The following is a 24,528-nucleotide window of genomic DNA, read 5'->3' as shown; positions in this document are numbered from 1 at the left end:
CCCGGGAATTTTTAAAAAAGTAAACACCTAAAAACGTGTTTTTAAGCTACACGAAGCACATTTTTCTTCAAGCAGTAACGAAGAAAATTTACACTTTAGCAAAGACCTGTTCATTGTAAAAATATTACAAATAATGCACACAAATCAAAGAAACAAAAAAATTTAATAAACCACTTAAATCTGCGTTTTTTTACCTTATTTGACACTTACAAATTCTAATGAACGAACATTGCTTATTTTTGTGCATTATCAATTTAAAAAATAAGATTGAAATCAATAAATTTGAACGTATATACCTCGAAAAAGGAAAATAAATAAATGGTAGTTAGTTGCAAACACTTTGAACTAATTAAGTTGTTTATGTTTTCAAGTATCTCCTGTTTCCTACCCTCCCCCAACACGACTGCGTTATAGAATCGCCCACTGCCACTGCGAAAATGTATAGACCCGCTCAGTCAGCAATTCGGCAAGGCTTACATGTTACATTTTAAACAACATTTTAACTCATTTTAACTCAAACGAGTTTCCATCGTTTGTATTATAGTGTCTACAACACAGTTATAGACAGTTATCCTGAAAGAAGTATCTTCAGGAGAAGAGGCAACACTTTCATCACTACATTTTTCACCGGCCATTCTTTTTACTATCCTTGACCTTGACTTTTTGAATGTAGTTTCCATCATCAAATCTTTCAGATCCTCAAATTCTGAGGACGCCTCGATCTTCTCATTGAATTTCCTAACGAATGTGTGTGCTGCTTCTAGAGTTTCATAAAAACTATTTCGCAGGTCTTTCAGTCTTTCAGTCTTTCAGTTGCTGACTCTATTAGCCTCCAGGCTTGAGCAAAGTCAAGATTCTTCGTTTGGAAGTAGTCTGATAACGGTGTAGTAACTTTAAATATTTGCAGGAAGGTCATTGCAATAACTGTTGTTTCAAACTCTAGAAACTTACTAAGAAGTCCTGTTGCACTACTCCTGACTGTAGTGTTAAATTCAGGGGACAAGGAAATCTTTTGTAACGCTACGGTCAGTTCATGGAATACATGTTTGGCTTGATGTGAAGGGTCAAGTGGGGTGCTTGTTGTCCAATTATCAATCCTGCCAAATATCTTAGTGGTAGCATCACTCTTACTCCGCCAACGTGTAGCACCAATAGCGCCGAGTTTAAAAACAGGATTTTCTGCTGAATAAAACTATTGTCTCTTTAATGATTCCTTTAAAAATACTTGTGCCTCTTGGAGCAAACAAAAAAATGTGATCGTTGAAGGAAGTATTTGTGCTGTATCAGTAAGAACTAGGTTTAAAACATGAGCGTAGCACCAAGTGTGTATATGGTTCGGAATTCTCTCCGACAATTTCGCAGTTAAGCCTGCATAGGCTCCACTCATATTTGACGCCCCATCAAAAGCATTAGCTATACAATTTTCCACTGGGATTCCGACATTTTTCAATGTATTTTCTAAAGAATCCATCAGAGCATCGGCTTTAGTTGATGATACACATTGTAAAGCTATCAGTCTTTCCTGCACTTGGCCTCCGTTTACGAACCGAACAACGTATGAACATTGATCATTTCCTGATATGTATATTGTAGTGTCCATTAAAATGGAGAAGTTTACCGCTTCCTTCACTTGAGCTGATATATTACTTACAATTTCATCACGAAGAATTTTAACAATTTTAATCAATGTTGTATTGCTGAGAAATGTCACGTGGCTACCTCTTCCGACTACCTTTTTCTTCTCTCCTGTTTCCTTTTCCTTTTTAGCTCTTTTCTCGAATGATTTTTGGCTTTTTCGTCTAGTTTCAAGAGGGCTCCGGTTTACCTTTAAAGCGAGGGCGCAGGGGGACACGTCCCCCTGTCCCCCCGGGCCTGGGTCTTACTGCAAAGGTTAGGAATTAAAACTCCAAGAAATTAGCAAATTAGCTACTTTTAACTGTGGTACATTCAATATATTTTCAAGCTTTAACTGTATGCCTAAACACCCAATAAAATAATGTATTGGTAAAGATGGCTAATTTACTTTAGATCGTTTACAATAATACAGTATTTAATTTAAGTACATACATGAAAAGCTGGAAATAAAACTTCTGTTTCAAGTAACTATTCTAGGGTCTTGAATACTCTACATCTAGAGTAACTAATTACGTTGTCCTCTTTTGTAGACTTAAAGTCTCGAGTCCCTAAATAAGAAATCACGGGTTAAAATCTCGGAGAAGTCCAAACACGATTGGGTTAGATTGGACATGATATGCAGTGTACTTCTTAAATCCAAGCCAGCAAAGCTAAGAGCTGAGGCTAAGAGAGAGAGAGTGAGTGAGTGAGTGAGTGAGAGAGAGAGAAAAAAACTTTAACGTTCCTGGCCATGTGTTAAATTCCTATTCTGCTTCAGCTGTTTTTGTTTGTTTGCTTTGTTGTCAATAAACATTCGGCAATCGGCAGACGTTTGCAGTAAATCTAGGCTATGTAATAAATTCTGAATTTTTATGTTAGTAAAAGTACACATAAAACATGTTAACTGCTGTTATATTCACAATATTTATATCCTGAAATCTCCCCGGTATATTCACAAGCAATGTTTATAACGAGATTACATTTTTAAATAAATCAAAATTATCGTTTATATTTTATAACCTTAAACTAGTAATGGATACTTTACTTAAAAAATATGTCCACATTACTTGTGTTGTTATTATATATTGGTAAGCATTATGTTCAACTCTTAGACAATAGTTATGGACTAGGAGTAAGATTAAATAAGCAACTCCATTATGTAGATATTACAAATATCAAACTTGTAATATTGTTCTGTATCAATAGAATATTTGGAGTAAGATAAGTTTTTTATATTGAAATTATCAAACAATATTCAATTATTATACACTTCGATAAAACCAACCAATAGTAATTAATTTGAAGGGGAGACTAATAAGCAGCCTATACTCGTTATTCAATCGCTATTATCAAATAATTCGATATATCATCCAACTTCCATCCATCTGCAAAATTAATGCACAATAAGAGTTATAATAAATTACTGTAACAAGAAGAATCTTGTTCAACACTACAAAACTAACGGGAAGGGTACGATAAGTGGACCCGGTTTTTTATATTAAAATTGGCAAACGATATTACTTGATCATAACCATCGATAATAATCAATCGATACTGATTAATTATTTTGAACTATTAACTTAAATAATCTATATCAACAGCTGTAAACACTCTAAAATAATATACGTAGGATAATATTTCAATTTTACATAAGTAATTCTGATTATTAAAAATGGCAGTCAATTTTAGAAAACTACACGACGTTGCTTTTTCGTGGCTTCATGTTGGATTCGTACCGAAAAACCCATTATGTGAAATTTGTGGGAAAAAAACAACTGTAACTGTGAGAGGAGTAAATATGGGCCGTCTTCAGTTTTCCTAATTTTGGTTATAATAATTTGTTTGATCACTGTAAATATAAGTCACATTTTAATTTAAAACATATGATTGTTATTGAGGACTGTAGGTACTTTTTTATCGATTGATAGTCTAGAATTTGAGATGCGAATATTAGGTATTGATGACTATATTCTTCGATATAAAAAACCGGGTCCGCTTATCGTACTCTACCCAAACCAACTATGGCTTAGACTTAGATATCAAAGAAACCTTACAATATTTATAACTTGCCCAGATTGAATCAATGGTTAACCGCTTTTGTGACATGAGGAAAGAATCCCCCCCATGGATTATCAGGAGCCAGACCCACATGTTGAAGCCATTTAAACAAATCTCGTCACTTGTGAGAAATATCTCACATATTTTCCTCAAATTCATCGCCATTTTTAGTCTCAAATATTAGTTACTTCTAGCTGTTTATTGTTTTACATTAACATTACTATAACCAATGAGTTGAAAATCATATGCTAAGTTAAATAAATTGTAATATCAAATTTTTCCTTTGGATATAAACAACCGAATAACGAGTTACTAAAGTCTACCAAATTTCAACAATAAATACATCATCTATACCAACATATACATTTTCATATTCTAAACACAATTTGCTCTATAAGTAACTTCTTTTTAATAAAAAAAAGATAGTTAACTTTAGAAAACTAAACAAATTAACTTATTTGATGATTTACTGTGCCTTTTTCGGTTTAATGATGTTTGTTTTGTTATTACATTTTCTTTAATATTTTTCCTGTTACTTTTCTTAATTTTATCATTTGATTAATGGTTATGATTCCTTTAGTATTTATAATATTATATAATTGTTTAAAATATTCCTATTAATTTGAAACATGTGGCTTATTGTAATTTATCATTTTAGTTACATTGATATTGATTGATGGTTTGTTATTTGATATATACAGCATCAATGATTATAATAAGCGATATAAAAACTGTATTCGTTTATCGTACTGTGTCAAAATATTTTAAGAATCACTACTATTCAGTATCAACAACGTGTAGAGTATGATAAGCGGAGCTGGTTTTTATATTGATTGGTATTATCATCGATTCTTAATATTTATTTATTAACATACGCATCATAATAATAATATTTATTTATTTACGCATCTATAAATCGTATCAACATATCTATAGTCATTATAAAATCATATTTGAAATGAAGATAATTAATATTATATACATAGTGACAGTCTCATAAATAATAAATGAAATATAATGATCAAACTAACACTTAGAACTGGAAATAGGAGAATCTCATAAATAATAATGAAACAACATAACATTTTAAACATAAAATACAAAATGTGTATAATTATTTATATGTTTTCTTCTGGCTAATAATGACTAACCGCTTTTGAGAAGTTGTTGAAACATCTTTTCTAGAAAACCGTATTTCTCTTCTGTACAAATACTCAAAGAGATGATCTGCAACCAGATCGGCTGATATGCCACTTTTTAGAGTTTGTTTTATGGTCCTCTACGAGCTTTCGACAATCTGCAAGTATCTATAAAGTATAATATGTTTATTATATGAAAAATTGTTTATAGTTGATACAAGTTGGTTATGGTTAAAAAATCGGTATCGGTTGGTTATATTGAAAGCTGTAATTAAGTAATATCATTTGTCAATATCGATATAAAAAACCGGGTCTGGTTATCGTACTCTACCCTCAACACTAATAGTCAACCAACCAATTACAATTTTGTATTTCTTATCATATCAAGTACTCACATTGATGACCTTAATATTAATAGTATTAAATATGTAGGTTATCTTTTTCTTTTTAGTAACATAATCTTGACGGCATGTACTCCATTGGGTGTACATGATCTTTCGTAACTGTTGTTGTATACCCGATACATTGGGCTTTAATTAAGTAGATACTTTGGTATTATCCAGAGGTCACTATTTTTTTTAAACTACATTATTGGAAACACCATTTGACTTACTGCAACAATTACAATCGGTTCTTGTTTTCTGCAACCCGTCATCAAGGAGGCGCTCTGTCCCTATCTATTTGTTATTAGGCTATATAATTAGGTTTAAATTAGGTTATATAAATATGTTCCTAGTAATACCAAAGTTAAAGATAATCTTTACGAGCGCTCATATGATCTAAGCTTGAATTTGTGTACTATTCTGAAGGATGTTTTTTTTTTTCTACCAAAAGTGCAGGGTATGCGCCACCCTGCACTTTTGCTAAAAGAAAGAAAAACATGTATCAAGATAGTACCTAGTTTAAGCTCAGATTGTGTGAGTGCTAATTAAATTTTAATGTTTATATTGTGTATGTATATATTTACCTACTTATACAGCCTAATAAAAAATAGATAGGTAGTAGATAGAGCGGCCTTCTTATCGCCAACATCGCTTCCTTTTAAGAGGCAGAAAACAAGAACCGATTGCATAATGACATGTAATTTGTACAGTGAGTTAAATAAAGTCTGTTCCTTCTAATAATGTAGTGTTTTTAGATGTGTGGTAAGAAGAACTTTTCCAAAAAGAGTGGCCCCCGAATAATATAAAAGTACTATAAAGTATGTTGTCCGCCTGTTGGTGTATACATTTTGGCATTATTGTATAGTAGTTTCATGAACTTTGGCATTGTTTTATTTGAGTGGTTTCATGACCCAGCCTGTCTTTGTGGTGAGCAGACTTTGATAATAGATGCCTCTAAATAATCAATGAGCTAAATAACCATTTGATGATGGGTGAGCTTAAATAACCATTAATATTTATCAATAACTTGATTAATGACTTTGTGTTAAATTAATTAATTAATGCTTAGAATACTTAAAATTCTAATTTAAAAAATGCAAGAATTACAAAACTAAAGTTAAATTAACAAGACAATTTTAGTATTTTGAAGTCTGGTACATATATTAGCAGTAGCTTTCATAGAATGTGTAAATTACCTTCTTTAGAGATTTTCACTGACACATGTATGGACATTCATAAGGATGGTCTAGGAATTTCAGAAAGATTGACTTTTTAATTTTTTTAAATGTCTTCCAAAAACATTCAATTGTATGAGTAAGTTATTATTAGTTCTTGTGGTATATAATATACGAAATTTGCATTGTGATTAACATGATTCGAATCCATGATCCAATTCGTGTAAACATAATATTAACCATAATTGGAGAGATTTGAACTGTATAGTCTACATGCTTTGCACACATTTGTTACGGTGTTAAGTATCTGGCTTAATACAACAACTTTAGAAAAAGTGATGTGGCAGGACATTTTCTGTTTGTTTGGATATTGAAATTTTAATTTAATGTTTACATATTACATTGTAATATAATTTTAATTATATGTATTGTATATATAAATATATATTATTTACATTATATTTATATATACAATATATTTTATATATAAAATAAACTTATGATATATATAAAATTAATAATAAAAAAACCAACACTTATTTGTTATTAAAAAATCACTTTCACCTAATGATAGTCAATACTCTAGATATTGATCAATAACATTTGAGAAAGTATTTGTTGATTATTAAAATTGATTACTTAAGGCCATTCATTACCAAAGTTTGCTCTTTGTAGTTTTTAAAATATGAGCCCATGCTTATAGAATTGTCTCAGTATATCATTCACTCCATCGGGGCACTATCACTAAAATTGTGAGTTAAAAACTCTTGTTCTTTTATTGAATATGAAGATGTAAATCAATTTGAACAGTATTTTAGATTAAAAAATATTACTTCTTGTTCCTAACGTAAAAATCAATAATCAACTTAATACCTTCATTTCTGCATAAAAAAAGTACACCACAGGAGTTACATCATTATTTCCAGTTATAATATTTACAACCAAGATATGTCAAGTACCTAAATAGTATTTAACTTTTTTCATGGTAAAGTTAAATGGTACTTTAAGTATTAAAAATATTTCTGAATTGATTATTTTCATAATTGCAAAACTTACATACTTTTCCAATTGTACTTAAGTGACAATTGCACAATAAAAATAACAATATCTTAATGTTATTATTAAAAACTAAGACTTAAGAATTAATTAAAAATCCAAATTTAAAGCAATAGGATATCCATTTTATCTGTGCTATTATGGTATCTAAAAAAATTAATAAATTCACAAGAAAGTGTAAATGGGTGACTTCAACTAGTTTTTAAGATAATTATGAAATATTTGTATTTATAACTTGTTATCTAAAAAGTTCACATAATTTTTGTCATTTCAATTTATTGATGATTGCATTTTTTTAGGATTGTATCTATTGTCACTGTTTTTGTCAACAAGACTCTGCTTAGTGGAGAGGAGGTCAAGCTCGAAGCTCCAATATTTATAGCTTGGTTCCAATGCCTTGTGTCCTCGTTGATATGTATTGTGATGGCCCAGCTATCAGGATGTTTTCCTGATACATTCCATTTCCCCATGGGAAATCCCTTTAATCCATCTATAGCAATGAAGGTAGTTGTTATAAATTTTGTTTATTTGTAGGACACTAGTAATACAGTATACAAATTTTTATAGATCTTGTTTCTTTAAAATCTTGTTACGTGGCAGTTTTGAATCTTTTATGTATATGTAAATATGTATTAAATAAGTTTAAAATAGTTATATACATAAGAGTATACAATAGTAAGATGGCAACATTACACATTGATAGCTTACCTTGCAATTTAAAAGAAGTGGTTTTAAATATTTACTTATATTTGTATCTACTTATATTTACTTATATATATATATATATATATATATATATATATATATATATATATATATATATATATATATTTACAATATTGTAATCACTGTATTGAACATTTATAACAATCAATATTCAAAACCTTTTTATCTTGTGAGGCCTTTTGATAGCAAGACTACCTTTGTCAGACACTTTACAAAAGTAAAATATTTTTAAGTCATACTTTTTAATTATTAACCCATTGAGGAAGCAATTAACATAGCCTGTCTAGGAATGCATATTTGAATTGATTTTGACAAAAATGCATATTAATAGACTAAGTTTGGATACAGATAAATTAATCAAATATTCAGGTCATGTTAGTCTATTTGGTTGCTTTACAGTAATGTTTGTTGCTTTCTCCAAATAATGTTTTATTACATTTTTGTTAGTATATATTTACAATTTTTTTATTAAGAAAAGCAAAAAATCAAAGGCAACTGTCAATATTTTATTACTTTTTTGTTGTATCTATTTCAATGATTTCTTTATTCAAAACAACACAATGTTTTTTACACGGAAAACCAGTTTTTATTGGATTACTTAATTATAAAGCATAATAACAAAACAATCAAAATTCACTTACTTTTTTCACATTTTTGTGGTTTTAAATCATACAGACAAGCTTCTGAATTAGTTGTCTGGAAGATGAGATCAACTCATGAGATCAAACTGTTTGTTAATTCAATTTTTATTGTTAAAATGATAATTAAAATAAACTATTCATTTAAATTATCATTTAAAACAATGACTTTTCATTCAGTTTTTATAATTCACTTTTGTGGCAGTCTTTTGAAGTACTCAAATTGTCTTGTTCCATGGAGTAGTGGAAGAACTAAAAACTCATTTACCAACTATAAACAGTTAAACACTAAACATTGAGTACACGATACATAGAATGTAAGCAGAACATTAAAGTGACGAAAATTGAGCATATGGCAAAATACAAACAATAACAAAACAAGCTATTAGTTGTGGTTTCAGTGTGCAAACATAACAAATCGAAACGGAATAATTGATTAAAAGGATGCACGAGGGCATAAACCTGTGATGTAGGGGAAAAACAAACAAATACGTGTCTAGAAAGAGCACAACGAATACCGCTCGGGAAAGATTATTCAGTCCCAGTCGTCCGCAACGAGTGACACTCGGGCAAGTTCCCCAATGGGTTAATAAAAAGCCATCTAAAATTTTCATATACTAAAATTTTATTAAATAGAAAATATGTTTTTCAAAATGTTATGTTTGAAAATATTGAACAATTCTTAAAATATGAAAATACAAAATTGTGGATTGTGTATAAACTAAGTTAAAATTGAAAAATTTGCTTTTATTTTCACCTAAAATATGGTTTTGAATGTTAGCCAGTTAATTTATTTTTGTGATTCACTCTATAGCTCATGTTGTGGAGGGTGTTACTTGTGCTATGTATCTGGAAACATAAACTATCTTATCTTATTTTAAGTGTCATTGTCTTATCCCTGGAGAGGTCCCCTGAACTCCCTTAGTAATGGGGAATATTTCAGACCCTGATTTGACCATCTCCCCTCAAAAAAAAATCCTGGATCCGCCACTGTCTGAACATCTCTGTTTTGGCCTGATAGATGTTAAGAAATTTATTTACTTTATTGAGAGATTGGCAGAAGTATTTTAATATTTATTCCTGACAATTATTGTGGTCCAAATAGTTGTTTATTCTTCTTATATAATTTTTATGAACCTCCTGAATTTTTATAAAATGCCACATAAAAATAAAATGGGTTTAATTGACACTAATAATTCCAAAGAAAATCACAAACTTGATGTCTCGCTGAGGTTAGTAGGTAGGACCAGTTAACAACATTTACTGTTCTAGTGCCAAGACCTGGCAATCTAAAGTAGTACTAGGCATAACTGTTGGATCATGATTTAAACATTGGTCGAGTGAGATATCTGTGGTTGACCTTTCTATGAGCAAAACCTATATTTAAAAGACTTTTTTTATTTATTTATTTTAAAATAAAAAAGTTCAATAATGTTTTAAAGCTATACTTATACCATTGTATATTTTTAATATTACAGAATAACGTTTCCATCACTGGTTTAATCTGTAAAAAAATTGAATCTTCTAAATGTGCAGACAGGGCTTACCTAGGAATTTATCATTAAGAGTGTATTTAAGAATAAATTTAAGTAAAAGCATTAATAATATGGACCTATTTGTGTGTTAAAATAGTTTTAGCATTCTAAGTGGTTTTAGTTATATCTGATTGAAATTTATGAACGTAAAACAGAATTTCAGGGGAAGGGGGGAATCGTTCACCCATATCCTCCCTTGGGTCTTTTGCATACTTAAGGCTTTAACTGTTTAATTTTGTATTTCCAGGTTATTCCATTGTCATTTCTCTTTGCGGGGATGATAAGCTTCAACAACCTTTGCCTAAAGTATGTTGGGGTAGCATTTTACTATGTAGGACGCTCCCTTACAACAGTTTTTAATGTTCTTTTTACATACATTGTTTTACGTAAGTATGAATTTAAGTTAACTCGATCTTTCATATAACAAAATAACAAACTGAGTTTACTCTATTACAAATTTGCATTAGTAGAAACTATTAATAAAGTAGTACATTTGGATTTTTATTTTCTTGTTTCATTCTCTTATTGCTTTTCTAAAAACCAGTAAATCTGTACAAAAACTGAATTGTACAAAAATGCAGATATATAATTTGTCTTATTTAATTTATTTGACTATAACATAAATTTGATTGGCTTTTTTGTTTAATTAGGAGTAACAGTTTGTGGTTTTCTGATTTTGTATTATCAAAAATGTAATGAAGAAAAGTCCTAATCTTAAATTAAATATCCTGGAGAAAGAAGTCAGAAAGTTAGCAGAAATAGAATATAAGTATAGTGTAAAATAGTAAGCTCTGTATGTAAGTTGACATGTTTATATTCAATATTATCACATACTATTATCTCATAAGAAGTAGCAAATAATCATAAGAAATCATCATTGTTTTACAACTGGAATGAATATTTTAATAATCAGCGAATAAAACTGTAACATGCCCAGTAAAATTTAAGTAACTGTTGGAAAATATTTTGTTAATTATTTATAATTATACTAAATTTGTTGAAGATGGGGAATTTTGTTGAAGATTATTAATTGTTTTGAATTTTTCAGATGAGAAAACATCAAAACGCTGTATTATTTGTTGCCTCGTAATTATATCTGGCTTCTTCTTAGGAGTAAATGAAGAACATGGCACAGGTAAAAGAAAATTCATGGATTAAGTTTATTCATAGTAAAGTTCATTATTGATAGATTATTTAAAATGGAATTTTATAAGCATTTGTCATTGTCAAAAGACACAAAAATAACTAAAACATATGTCAAAAACTGGTATCTGCTTTCTTTTTCAGAAAAAAACCTCAATAATTATAAAATTAAACGTGATAAATGATTAAAAAGTTCACAAATACATACCCCATTGAATACACATGATCTTACACAACTCCCGTCGGACTTACGATTGCTTAAATTTTTAAATTAAAATATTTTTTTAGATACCTCTTGGGGTACACAGTGAAAAATTTAAAAAAACATATTGAAATAATTTGTGTGCGAAACTGCAAAGCCTACATACTTTTCTCGTTATACTTAGATGTTAAACGAAAAAAACCAATTATGTTTTTTTGCCATTATTATTAAAAATTTTGACAGCAAATAAAAAAGTATGGAAAAAGCTGTTGTAAACTTGTTAACAAGATAAAAAAATGTTGTGCTGAAATAAAATCAGACTACAATACGCAGTCCTTGTTCAGCTCCATGTTTTGATTGTGATGTTAGTTTTTATTATCTTCTACAACATCCAAGTGCTACGTCTTGACACCATTAGCCGGAAGTATTTCACGAGACATGGTCTACACCTGTCGATAGGTGCAGGAGACTGCGGGTCAAGATGATGGTGAAGTGCTTGTCTATGCCCAGAACTCGCCCACAGCTAGTAGACTATCAGCTATCGCTCCTGCACTTTGACTGTGCACTGGTAGAGCGGCTCCTCCAGTGGCACCACCACCGGTACCGACCACCTCTCAGTCACCTTTATCTCTAACGCCTTCCCTGTCGCCTTCAACTCTAGCGTCTTCACTATCGTCTCCATCAACATCCACTCCTCTCACTCTGCCACATAACACCTTTGCCAAAGCTTTTGCTGGGACATCAAAATTCAATTTAATTGAAGAAACAACCAACACGTCAACTCAGTCTTTTTTTAGTAGCGGCTCCACCTTTTCCCCATCAAAATTTCACTGAAAAACATTAAATTAAATTTCTAATTTAAAGAAACTCATTTCAAAAACAGTGTCACTTGTGCATCAGAGTGCACAAATGGCTATGAATAAGGTCGATGAGCTTACTCTCATGTGCAAGAAGCTCAATCCAGACTTGCTAGTTGTAACCGAACATGGTTTTAACAACAGAAAAATTGAAAACTTCTAAATTACTAGTTGGCAAATTTTTACTGCCACAACTCCCTTTAAAGAAGAAGGTGTAGACATTTTTCTGAAAAGTGAGCTCTCCTTTATATCTCTCACTCTTTTCAAATCTACAGACAAAAACTGTGAATTTACAGGGGTAAAACTCAAAACCATACACTCTCATCTTGATGTGATTGGTTTGTATAGGTCTCCCAATGGGAACTAGGAATTCATTTTCTCAAACTTCGATCAGATTTTGACTGTCATGACTAAGAAAACTCACGATTTCATAATCATGGGAGATTTTGACATTGATGTCTGATGTCGATAGTCCCAAAACAAGGAGATTAACTGACTTGCTGAGGTCATATGGCCTGAACTGGTCGGTTAACTCTCCAGCAATAGTGATGGCCAACTCAGTGACCGCGATTGATAATGTCATCATAGATTTGACAGATGTTGAGGTTTTGGTGATCGACAAAGCCATTTCAGACCACTATGGCCACAGACTATTATCAATAGTCACGAGGCACCAAGGGGTCCTATCACAGAGAAAACATTCAGAGACACAAGGCCCGCAAACATAGCATTAGTCTACTTTCAACTGGGAAAAGATAGTTGGAACTTTCTGAAGTCTGGGGATCCCCTTGAGCTGCAATTCCATAAATTCAAACAAACATTTAATTTCTATCTAGACATGAGCTGTCCCCTGAGGAAAACCAAACAAAAACCAAAGAAACGAAAGTGCACATGGATCACCATAGGTTTTCTGGTTTCTAGAGACAAAATTTTGTTTTTTCGTTAACTACAAGCACACAGTTAACAAAATTAAACCACATTTTTTCTCTAGAAACAAATTTATAGAAAAGTCATCAAAGCTGGGAAAGCCTACGATGTGAACAAAGAGTTGTTCATGTCAAAAAAATTAAGAATAGCCAATGATTTCAATGAATCCTTTTCCTCAGTTAGAGCTGACCTAGGACTTCGTCCTCCACATAGCCGGAGTGTTTCCCCATCAGTGCCAAGTCCAGTAGAACAATTTCCAGAAGTTTACAAATGAGAAATATGTTCCTAATTAAGTAGGCTTAAATAGTTAAAGTTAGCTTTAATGAGAGCTCAACACATTTGTGCTGTAAAACAGTTGTTTAATTAGCCTCAGTAATAGGCTTTATAACAATAAGAATATATGTTACAAAGAGAGATTTTAATTAGACTGTAATAAATTCTTAGCATATTAAGTTATTAACCAATGTGACTTAATTTAATATAAACATTGAAATGTTGAAACCTATTTTTTCACAGCACAGAATAAAATTGTCTTATATTGACTACTTGCATTTTATTTAATTGTAACTACGTATTAATCTAGTCCATATGTGGCAAGTATAAAGAAAATAGATTAATTTATTTTACACCTTTTTAAGAATGAAACAGAATGTTTAAGAGAACAAATATTGCAACCTATTAAAACACAGTACTAGTTTAATTTAATATAAAATTGATTATTAAAATTAATTTACTGAAAATTAGCTATAAATTTGTAACTGTCATAAAACATATCTATTGCGAGCAATATAGATAAATAAATAGTATCAAACTGAACCATTTTATAAGAGATAATTTGATACATTTTACAAACTGAGGCATCAATATTACATACAATAAATTGAAACAAGAGTTACTTCATATGATTATTATAAGACTCCCAACTGGTGACTAGAAACAAACATAGCCACTGGATGGCTCAATAATGTACTGAGTGTGGACGGGGAGGTAACCGAGATTTCCAGAGCAAAAATATTACTGTCAAAACAATACTTGGTCATTTAAACACTAATCCACACTTTAATCTAAAATGCACTTTACATAAAATTATGAAGACAGACTGACAAAGACAAGACCAAAGAGCAAATTACAAAGTTACCAAGTCACAACATATGACAAAGTTAATGAACAATAAACAGTAACAAACCACTTAAGCGGACTGTATTAACCCTTTGAGGTTGGCCGGGACAGCATCTGTCACACTCGTAATGAGTGGCTGAGTAGCGTGCGGGTTTTTGAAAATAAAGTATTTGTCAATACTATTGCAAATCGAAATGGTGAGTTTAAAGTCCTTAAAGAGATTGTTGCGCCTTCATCTCAGCGGCTAGCACGTAAACACAACCCGCCATACAGGTAGCGTTTATTTGATGAAAGGGTAGTATTTGGACCCTACAAGCACAGCTAAATTCCTCCAACTGTACAGTGGTACGACTTTACACTGTTCGGGCATCTAAGGCACGCTCCTGGATTGCATACGGATAGAACCACACGATATGTCCACTAATGAGAGGCGGTCTTTAAATCAGACAATGGGTCCAATGGTCAAAGGATAAGCTTACCAGTATTGATTTTGGCATAGGAATGCCCTAAACTATTTCCACAGCTATCAAAGAGTCTTCTACTAAATATTGAAAACTAAACCCTACTCTACCCGGATATGTTGCAAATATTATACACAATCACTGCATCTTGACTTTGCAATTATGTTATAAAGTCAAAGTAAATAATACATTGTTTTACTTTTAGGCTAAAGATATGACAAAAATGAGATGTTTAATATTTTTATGTGGTTTCAGGCAGTCTGTCAGTGATGGGTGTCTTGTATGGAGTTCTCGCTTCATTGTGTGTTGCTCTATACTCCATCCACACGAAGAAAGTCTTGCCTGCCGTGGGCAACCATATATGGATGCTCTCATTCTACAACAATGTGTACTCATCTCTGATATTCATTCCTTTCATAATCATGAACAATGAAGTGGCTGAAGTATCTAATTATGAGAAACTGGACTCAGTCTATTTCTGGACCTTAATGGTCATAGGAGGGCTGTGTGGGTTAGCCATTGGATATGTCACATCTTTACAGATAAAGGTATTTTGGAATAGCAAGTTCAGTGTATCTAACTCAAAATTACCAAAACATCAATGTTTCTTTTATTGCTTTATCGTTACAAAAAATTACTACTAAACAAAAAAAAACATGTTTATTAACCCTGCAACTGGTGTGGATTTTAAACTTAAGTGACACTCATTTTCACCCTGTATGATGACTTTTTTATATTGTATAATTAGTTATTACACAAGACATGCAGTTCTATACAAAATGTTTCTAAGAATAATAAGCCTTTAAAAAAAAATAATTTAAATGTGTTTTCTGCATAACAGCGATTATTTGGTGATTTCACGCAGAGAGTGGAAATGAATAATAGTTTTCTTAAAAATTTCTTCATTATCTGAAGAGTTTCCTCATGTATCAAGAGGTTTTCCCATTATAATTTATACTGAACATTTAAACTATAGAAAAAAAGATTATTTTGCTGTACAAGAATGTAACTGTATCTCATCACAACATTTGAGTAGAAACAATTTAATAACCTACAGTTCCAATCTAGTGCCCAGTGACTGCTAAGTGTTTTTGCAACTAAAGAAGCATGTTGAAGGTGAGAACTGTAAAGATGACAATAGTATCATAATGATTGCATTGCAGTCATTGTTAAATCAGGTGGAAAAATTCTAAAACAGTGTATAAAAGGTTGTTTTTCGATTTAAGTGCTTTAATATTGCACATAATATTGACTGCAGTTATGTAGAAAAGAGTGGGCTATTGTAAAAAATAAAATTGTTACAAAAAATGAACTTTTTTTTTTAGATATATCAAAACAATACTTGCTTAAAAACATGCCTCGTATCTAATGAATACTTTGTTTAGTCATTGATTATTTAAGGTTGTTGTAATTTCAGAATAAAAACAATTTGTTAATTTCTAAGTTAATAACAATTACATGCTTGGTCACAGGTAACATCTCCGCTGACTCACAACATCTCTGGCACAGCAAAGGCTTGCGTACAGACAGTCCTGGCTACATATTGGTACAGTGAGACTAAGAGTTTACTCTGGTGGCTGTCTAACAGCATAGTGTTGATGGGTAGTGCCGCATATACACGTGTCAGGCAGCAAGAGATTGAGGAGCGTTCCAGGCGGAGAAACCTTCCTTGATCTGTTTGGCTTCTAGGCCTTTACAACACCAAAGTTACCAGTACTACTGTAAACATGCAGAACTAAAGGAAATACTTAAACCCCATGAAATAATAGTAAAGAAATTCCCCCCTATATGTCTAGCAGTAGTTTTTATTTTCAATTGAGTTTATTCATAGTTGGATAAATTGGACCAATGTACAACAAAGGCTGAAAAACATTTCAGAAAGGAGGAATATATTACTGAAGTATCATGATTTTGTTAAAGTTACTATTTAAACATATTTTATCCTTTTCATTACCTTCCCTTCTGAGGGGTGATTTTAGAGTAAAACCATAGGAACAATGAAACTCAAAATACAAAAGGGAGTGAAAACCTTCACCTATTCCACCCTTGATTTTAACTTAATCCTTAATGGGTAATAAAGCTTAACTTGGAGTTTAAAAGTTTATAAAACATGATTTTATAATTATTATACTAATCCAACATTTTTGGCATCGTTCTGTTCAAAAACTGAGATACTATCTTATGAGAACTGTTTTTTGATGTTTAGCTGAAGTGCCTTCTTAAGAATAAAAAATTGTGTTTATTTGTAAAGAAGTTATAGTGGAATCTTAGTAACACAAATCTCGTGGAATTTGGAAATGGATTTTACTATTGGGAAATTGAAGACAGTGAGATATGTGCAACTGGTAGAAGTTGATGTAAAATTTTATCGTTGCTAAATTTTCCCTTATTAGATACAGTGAAAATATATGCATTATACACAATTTCATAGTAAAAGAAGAGTGTAGTGTGAAGATTTTACAATAAAACAATGTTGTAAAGATTTATTCTTCCCTTGGTTTATTGAGGATTCTAGACCAAAATGTGTGTTGTATTTATGTACAGTGACTGTATATTGTTTTCTTAATATTTGAGTTTTATAATTTAGATGTATTATTTTTTGTAAAAGAACCAAAAATGACAGTGTTTTAATTTTATTTAAATTTTTAATTTATACAATTTTACAATTTAGTCAAATTTTTAATGACAGTATTTTAACTTAAAAATTAAAAATATAAGTTAGAGAATAGAATTAAAAAAATTAACCATATAAATCATAGAATGGAATTTTTATTTTTATTATTTTATTTATCATAAAATTTGTATATAACTGGACAAATTATATTGCGTGCATGGTCGTAAATGTTTTGTTCTTCAATTTTATCATATTGTTAGTACTGTATCTTCTTTGTAATTCAATGTTGTTTCAATATTATTACCAGCAATTTATAGGTATATTTACTGAAGTAATAGACATTTTTATATTTATGTTATTATAAGCAAAATTGAATTTAAAAGCATAAATATTATTTTTACTCTTAAGGTGTTGAAATCAGTCTTTGGTGAGGTTGATTTTTTAGTAAGTGCCCTTTAAGTACTCCCCTAAAGACAGAAGTAGAAACAAAATTATGATTATTCCACAGGGAAATATAGGCATTAAAAAGTAAGGATCAACTTCAAATCAGGCCTATGAAAAAACTGTAGAAGATAAGGTATGCGTTGCTTACAGAACATATAATAAGATGATTGAAGTGAATTAATATTATAAAACTTTTTAATACATACAAGTATTAATTTTATTAAGTATTATTTCATTTCAAAAAAAGGCATTTCTTAAATATATTTTCCATGAAAAATATAATTTCCTAAAGTTATGTTCAAATCATATAATCCAAGTAAAAATTAAAATATACTGTAAAATATTTGTATTCTTATAAACCATTTTCCCCTATATCTGCTTACAAAATTGCATAACATCACCATGTTTTAATTTCTTGTAAAGTAATAAATTCTCCTTTCGGGATTGTATTTTAAAGGCATAACTAAAAATAATTAAAAAAGTAACTAAATTGAACACTGACTGTACCACCTCAACAGTTTGAGTTCCAGACCAATTTTTGAAGGTTGAACTCTTGAGAAATCATGTTTATCACAAGATTTACAAAACGCTGACACTTGGCATGACTCATCATTAACAGAGAGGGAAGTTGTTTTTCTTGAAAGCTTGCAAATATCATGGAAGGAGACCAAATGTGCGAATACAATCGGTCCTCAGAACTAACTAAACTACCTTAGCACACATCATGCATATTAAAGATTTATCTCCTGTTAACTATTACAATTAAAAAAAATGTCACCTACTGAAGAGAGTAGATGCCAATCCTTGAAACTTGTGTTGTTATACCTTTGTGTAACATACAACGGTGGCAAATGTCTGAAATACTATTATCCTTTAACCTGAAATCATGCATCTTACCTAGCTTGTTTACCAAATAAACTAATTAATGGAAACTCCTTCATCAAATTCCTTTCTCAGTGAAACCATTTTGGGTAAAAAAACAATTTAATTATAGGGATATTTTAATGCCTTGATTTTATAAAGGCAAAATTAGATATTGTAGAGCATATGTCTTCTGGAACATGAGGTCTTTTGAAGATAGTAAAATATCTTAGCAATAATTTGGAGATAAAATTGAAAATTTATTGATCTAAAATCCTTGATATTGTTTCCAGAAAATTAACAAACTGTTTATCATATAAGAGTGAAATTAAAATAATCCACATAGTATGTGGTTGTATATTATATTTTTGTATTAATTGATTTACTCTCAAAAATACTGTTTAATAGAGATTTATTTACTGTCAATAGTAATTATAAAATAAAACTTGTTTTACATAATATTTATAGTTCTTGTTACTTTGTCTTGCCCCTACCTTTCTAGTGGTTCCTACCATCAACCGAAAATAAGATCTACAACATGTTGAAGAAGGCGTTTAAATAGAGTAAATGTTTTCAACAGTTTTGGTTCATGTACACCTGCCACTGCTTCTTATAAATTAAGTCAATGAAGTGTAATCCATCCAGTAAACTTTGTTTTCTATGTTGAGGTGTGCCATTTTTAAGAGCATATTAATTTCGATATAAGTTTATTTTTGAATTCTGTAGCTGCTGTTTACCAATTCTTCTTTCCCTTTAATGTACCACATAGCTGTTGTATTTTGCATAGTTTAAAGACAAGCTTTTTCATCAAATCACTAGTAAAATTTGTATTTTTATATTTGTATACAGAGTGTCCCAAAAATTAGTGTTAAACAAAAGACCATAGATAGAGCATATAAGGGGTGCTCAAATTACCTAAAACAGTGTATCCAATTTTTTAAGTTTTAGAGTGTTATTAATTTTTCATGTTTTTTACTAAACTCTTGACTGTTATAACGTTCTTGGCTATAGCTACTTAAATAATTAAGACAATGTCATGAACTTTTCAAAACTACCTGACTGGCAAATATATCTTTTCAAAACTACCTGACTGGCAAATATATCTAACGGATATAAATTTGTTACCATACATCTATCCATGGTGTTTTTAAAAATCATTGAATGTTAGAAAACGTGAAATCCTCAAAGATGTTAAAATCTTTGAAGGCAATAATGAAAAATAAAAATATTATTTTTCCTCCGACATAATTCAAAAACATGTAAATGTTGTCCTATTTACTCTAAAAAGTTAATGCTATCTGAAGCAAATCATACCTCAAATTCCACTTAAAACGCATAGAGCCGAAAATTTCAGTTTCATCGGAAGACTAGAAAATTAGTTGAAACGTAATCAATCATGACTCCTATCTCTTTTATTCATATGTTTTATTAGTCAAATACAAGTATTAGTTCTTTGTGACAACACAGTACAATAATTGAGTGTGTACAATTAACAAAATACAATTAACTAAACTATACAAATGCAGTTTTTGTTTAAACAATACTATGAACTATAACAATACAATATCCTGGTGATATGAACAGTTGGAATAGAGATATTCATACAATAATATAACTCTAGATTTAACAGTAGGTTTTATAGGATGACTATCTACAATATTATCAAACTGGTTCTACAGTAAGAAACTGGTTTTGTAAAAAAGATAAAAGTTATCTAGAAAGATAAGTTTCATACTTTTATTTTGTTCCTTTTTCAGTTATTTGTCTTTCTCCATTATTGTAGTGAATTTTAATTTATTTGTGGACTCTGAAAAATAAACCATGTTGAAATACGTGTTTGTGCTTCAAAAAGATAATTTTGCTGTTTTTGGGACTTAAAGTGGATGATAATTTGTGAGAAAGTAACTATACTGTATGCCTTCTTTACCTGGATATTAAGCATATAGGCACTATTTTTATGGGTATACAAGAGGTAATTCTTCTAAAGCCACCAGATTATATAGGCAGCCTGTACGTCTCGGACATCCTCAACCTGATAAATCCTGAATAAGTGGAAGTAGATTCTAGAATTAGTGTCAGACACATAGAATGTCCATCATAGACGCTTTTTTGATGGTGTAGAATTTGCATGGAGCACAGAGGTCGTTGTTTTAAAACATTTTGTAATTTTGACCAATAAAACATGTTAACAGCAATGTTTCATTGAGTTTTAACAAACTTTCTTCTCCCAAGTAAAATTGAAATTTTCAGCTCTATGCGTTTTGAGTGGAGTTTGAGATATGATGCGAATGAGATAGCATTGCCACAGTTTTAGGATAAATAGCTGACAAAATGTACATGATTTTTTCAAATAATGATTTATCATGTTATGTTTGCTTCAGTCATGCAATATGGCATTGAAGTTTGGGTGAGTTCCAGTAGGCTGGAAGACATCTTTAAAATCCAAAAGAAGTATTTAAGGTTTATGACATTTTCCAAAAGAAGAACTTCATGCAAAGCAATATTTAAAGATTTAAATCTGTTAACCTGTCCATCGGTTTATGAGCATAGGTCCTATCACGATAGCAAAGTTCTTACTTGGTAGATAACAAGCATGTAATAAATCAAATATACTTTCATGTATTTGCGAATGAAGAATACAATAGAAGTTACATACTCAATAACTTAAGTTATCACATCTGGCTTTAGAAAGTGACTTTCCTAAATAGTCAATAGTCAGGAGTACCAGACACTTAAGTGCCACTACCTATTGGTGAGATGCATAGTGATGGTAAAGTAGTTGGTTTTTAATCTAGCAAAATCAGTGCCTCAATACTCCGTCAAACGTAAAAGTTTAGTTCTACACCTCATCCCCCTAATACAATAACAACTACTGTAATCATAAGAACTATTCAACCAAAAATGCACTATTCATACAAAACTAAACAAAAACTTGAGATACTTTACACAAATTTATTAGAAAACTCAAAAGATTGGTTAATCACAGTACAAGATATAAATTCATTGTTATTTGAAATCCAAAGTTAAAAAAGTACTTCTATAATTACAGTTTTTTTTTTTATAAATTGTTATGTACTATTTGTATATGTGTGTGTGTGTGTGTGCGTGTATTTTTGTGAATATACAAGTGTAATGTGCATGTATATGTGTATTGAAAGTATGTATATGAGTACATGTTCAAAGTTGTATTAGTGAATATACGGATGCATATTGATGATATTCTATTGTAAAATGTGTGTAAAATTCTTGTGCTTGAGTATAGATATGAGCTTTTCTTTATTAATGTTAATATTGTAGATATTTAAGTATAGTGGTCAATTTTGATAACTCAAGATACAGCTTTTTTTACTAAGTCTTCAATATCATATTGTTCAATGAGGCCTACTTACTTACATTATTTATGGTTTATATAATTTTATAATAATGTGTTTTATGAGAATTCAAATTTCATTTACTATTTTAATTCTTACGGAGTTAGGCCATTAATACTGGAATATAGAGTCCTGTATTACTTTCAGCAATTTCTTATCTAATAAGTACATGTTATTTCATTTACCAAAAACATATCTATAAGATATTTTTTATATTATGTAAACAAAAATCCTGTTAATTATATTTTTCCTTTTGACTAACTGGTTAGTGTAAACTTGGTCAGCCTGAGCAAATCATTTTTGTTTTGTATATGCTATGTAACGTTTACTTTATTTTGAATTATTGTATTACTGTTGGATTTGTTGTAATTATTTTTGTTATTTGGAAAATAAATTTATTAATTATTATTATTAAATATCATGTAAATTTGTTGAAAGATTTGAGTAGTTTTCATATCCCAGTAGTTTAAAAAAATTTTTAAATTTTAGTATCAAACCATTTTCAGCTGTTGTATTTTCTAAATTTAACATCTTGGGGCCTTTGATAAAATACATTTTTTGAGCTATAAATCTAAATCAAGTAAACAATGCTCATTTTAAAAGTGTATATGCATGTAGAATTTAAGATTTACTTAACATTTGTTACTTTTAGGAATTTATAGCACAGTTGATAGGGTTATAAAATTAAATAAATAATGTTCACAAATCAAAAAGTGCTAATTGAATTTCACAAAAGTAATTTTTGATGGGTACTACACCCAGTACGAAAACTTTAGATGGTATTATAGTGAAATATTTTGTCTGATTAACAGTGCCCAAAAAAGCAAAATATTTTAAGGGGGGTGGCGGGGTGGTTGTTGGGTTAAAAAATCAGATTTTTACACTTTGTTATGTGTATCTTTAGCTTTAAAATAAGATCAACATTATTAAATTTTGATGTGTAGTTCTTATTTTATAAGCATACTAGAAGTTACCAGCGGCTTCACACGCAATTTTCAAAATTGAAGGTCTTAGCTTTCTCAGTGAAACATTTATAAGCCCTATGATTTTTTTTCAACATAAGTACATATTATTTCGGTATCTATGGTTGAGAGATTACAGACGTAAATAAAATTTTTACTGGTTCTACTTTAGGTTTTGTTATATGAATAAATATATACATGTCTCAAACATTTTGTCAAAAAGTATCAACTTCTATCTGTTTAAATTAATTTTCTATCTAAGATATTTCAAGTGCCATAGCTGAGTTTGACTTGTGCCCTGATCAAGAAAATATACACTAACAAAAACCAACTTCGATTAAAAAGCGTTTACTTTTGGCTCTTTTGTCCTGATAAAGAAAATGTATAACTTACATACAACTGAAAAGTTATGGAGATCCAAAAGAGCCAGATACAACTAAATTCACTTCCCCTCTAATTTATTTATGTTTCTACAGTTAATGCAGATCAGTTAATATGTTGTTGCACTGACCAAGAAAATAACACATGTGCGGATTTGGACTCCAACTTAGATTTAAAAGTGTTCATCTGCGATATTTACGTTGCTATAAGTAATATTTATTTTCACCCTGATCAATAAAATATGTGCACATATAAGCTTAAAAAGACTACTTTAGTCAAAATGCATCTACATCCGTCGCTTGTCTCCCATCCCTTTAACTACAATAAAATTGTCAACCCTTTTGAGTGCCAAGCAATTTTGAGGGGGTGGTGCTGATAGTGCCAAGCATTTATGACAGTTCATCTATCTAAGTGCCCAGCACTCTTTTGGTGTTTATGTAGTGTTCAGCCAAATAATTCATAACTTAAAAGCCATAATATGATATTTCTTTTATTATCTAGAGAGAAAGTAAGCTAAAACTTCTGTATATATTTGAATGATAAAACATCTTAAAATGTTTAAATTAAAAAAAAATACAAACTAAATAATGTTTGAATTTTTTAAACTTTGGAGTACAGTTATTGGAGTTATGATCTTAATTGATTTGTATGCATCTTTTTATTGTTGCTTATGTACATAGGAACAAACAAACCAAATTAAAAAAAGTATCTGTATAACTGTGTTATGAATATTTTACGTTCAGTAATTGTATAATGTAAATACACAAAATAAACCGCAGCTTTTTTTACAAAAATAAACATAATGGGATGATTTTTTTTTATTTAACCTGTACAAGCCCATTTGGGTTGGTACGGGTCTCTA

General features: G+C 30.3%; 1 protein-coding gene across 1 annotated transcript; it reads left to right on the top strand.

Annotated features, from left to right (window-relative positions):
• The first annotated feature begins 2,404 nt into the window (after nucleotides 1-2,404).
• LOC124360238 (GDP-fucose transporter 1) lies at nucleotides 2,405-16,942 on the top strand. The gene is made up of 6 exons (XM_046813676.1): nucleotides 2,405-2,702; nucleotides 7,725-7,929; nucleotides 10,572-10,710; nucleotides 11,373-11,459; nucleotides 15,289-15,581; nucleotides 16,506-16,942. Exons 1-6 carry the CDS (start codon nucleotides 2,647-2,649, stop codon nucleotides 16,704-16,706), a joined length of 981 nt encoding a protein of 326 aa, XP_046669632.1. The 5' UTR covers nucleotides 2,405-2,646; the 3' UTR covers nucleotides 16,707-16,942.
• The last annotated feature ends 7,586 nt before the right edge of the window (nucleotides 16,943-24,528 follow it).

This window comes from Homalodisca vitripennis, chromosome 1 (genome assembly GCF_021130785.1).
Source record: "Homalodisca vitripennis isolate AUS2020 chromosome 1, UT_GWSS_2.1, whole genome shotgun sequence".
Classification (NCBI taxonomy): Eukaryota; Metazoa; Arthropoda; class Insecta; order Hemiptera; family Cicadellidae; genus Homalodisca; species Homalodisca vitripennis.
The sequence above is the reverse complement of the archived record's forward strand: the minus strand, read 5'-3'. Positions and strand labels throughout refer to the sequence as shown.

What these genes read in the sequence shown, in the direction of transcription:
- LOC124360238 (XM_046813676.1), top strand. Translation starts at nt 2,647, where the DNA reads ATGGATACTTTACTTAAAAAATATGTCCACATTACTTGTGTTGTTATT. An exon ending in TGTGTTGTTATTATATATTG is followed by an intron (nt 2,703 to 7,724) that starts GTAAGCATTATG and finishes GCATTTTTTTAG; the next exon opens with GATTGTATCTATTGTCACTG. An exon ending in TTTTACATACATTGTTTTAC is followed by an intron (nt 10,711 to 11,372) that starts GTAAGTATGAAT and finishes TGAATTTTTCAG; the next exon opens with ATGAGAAAACATCAAAACGC.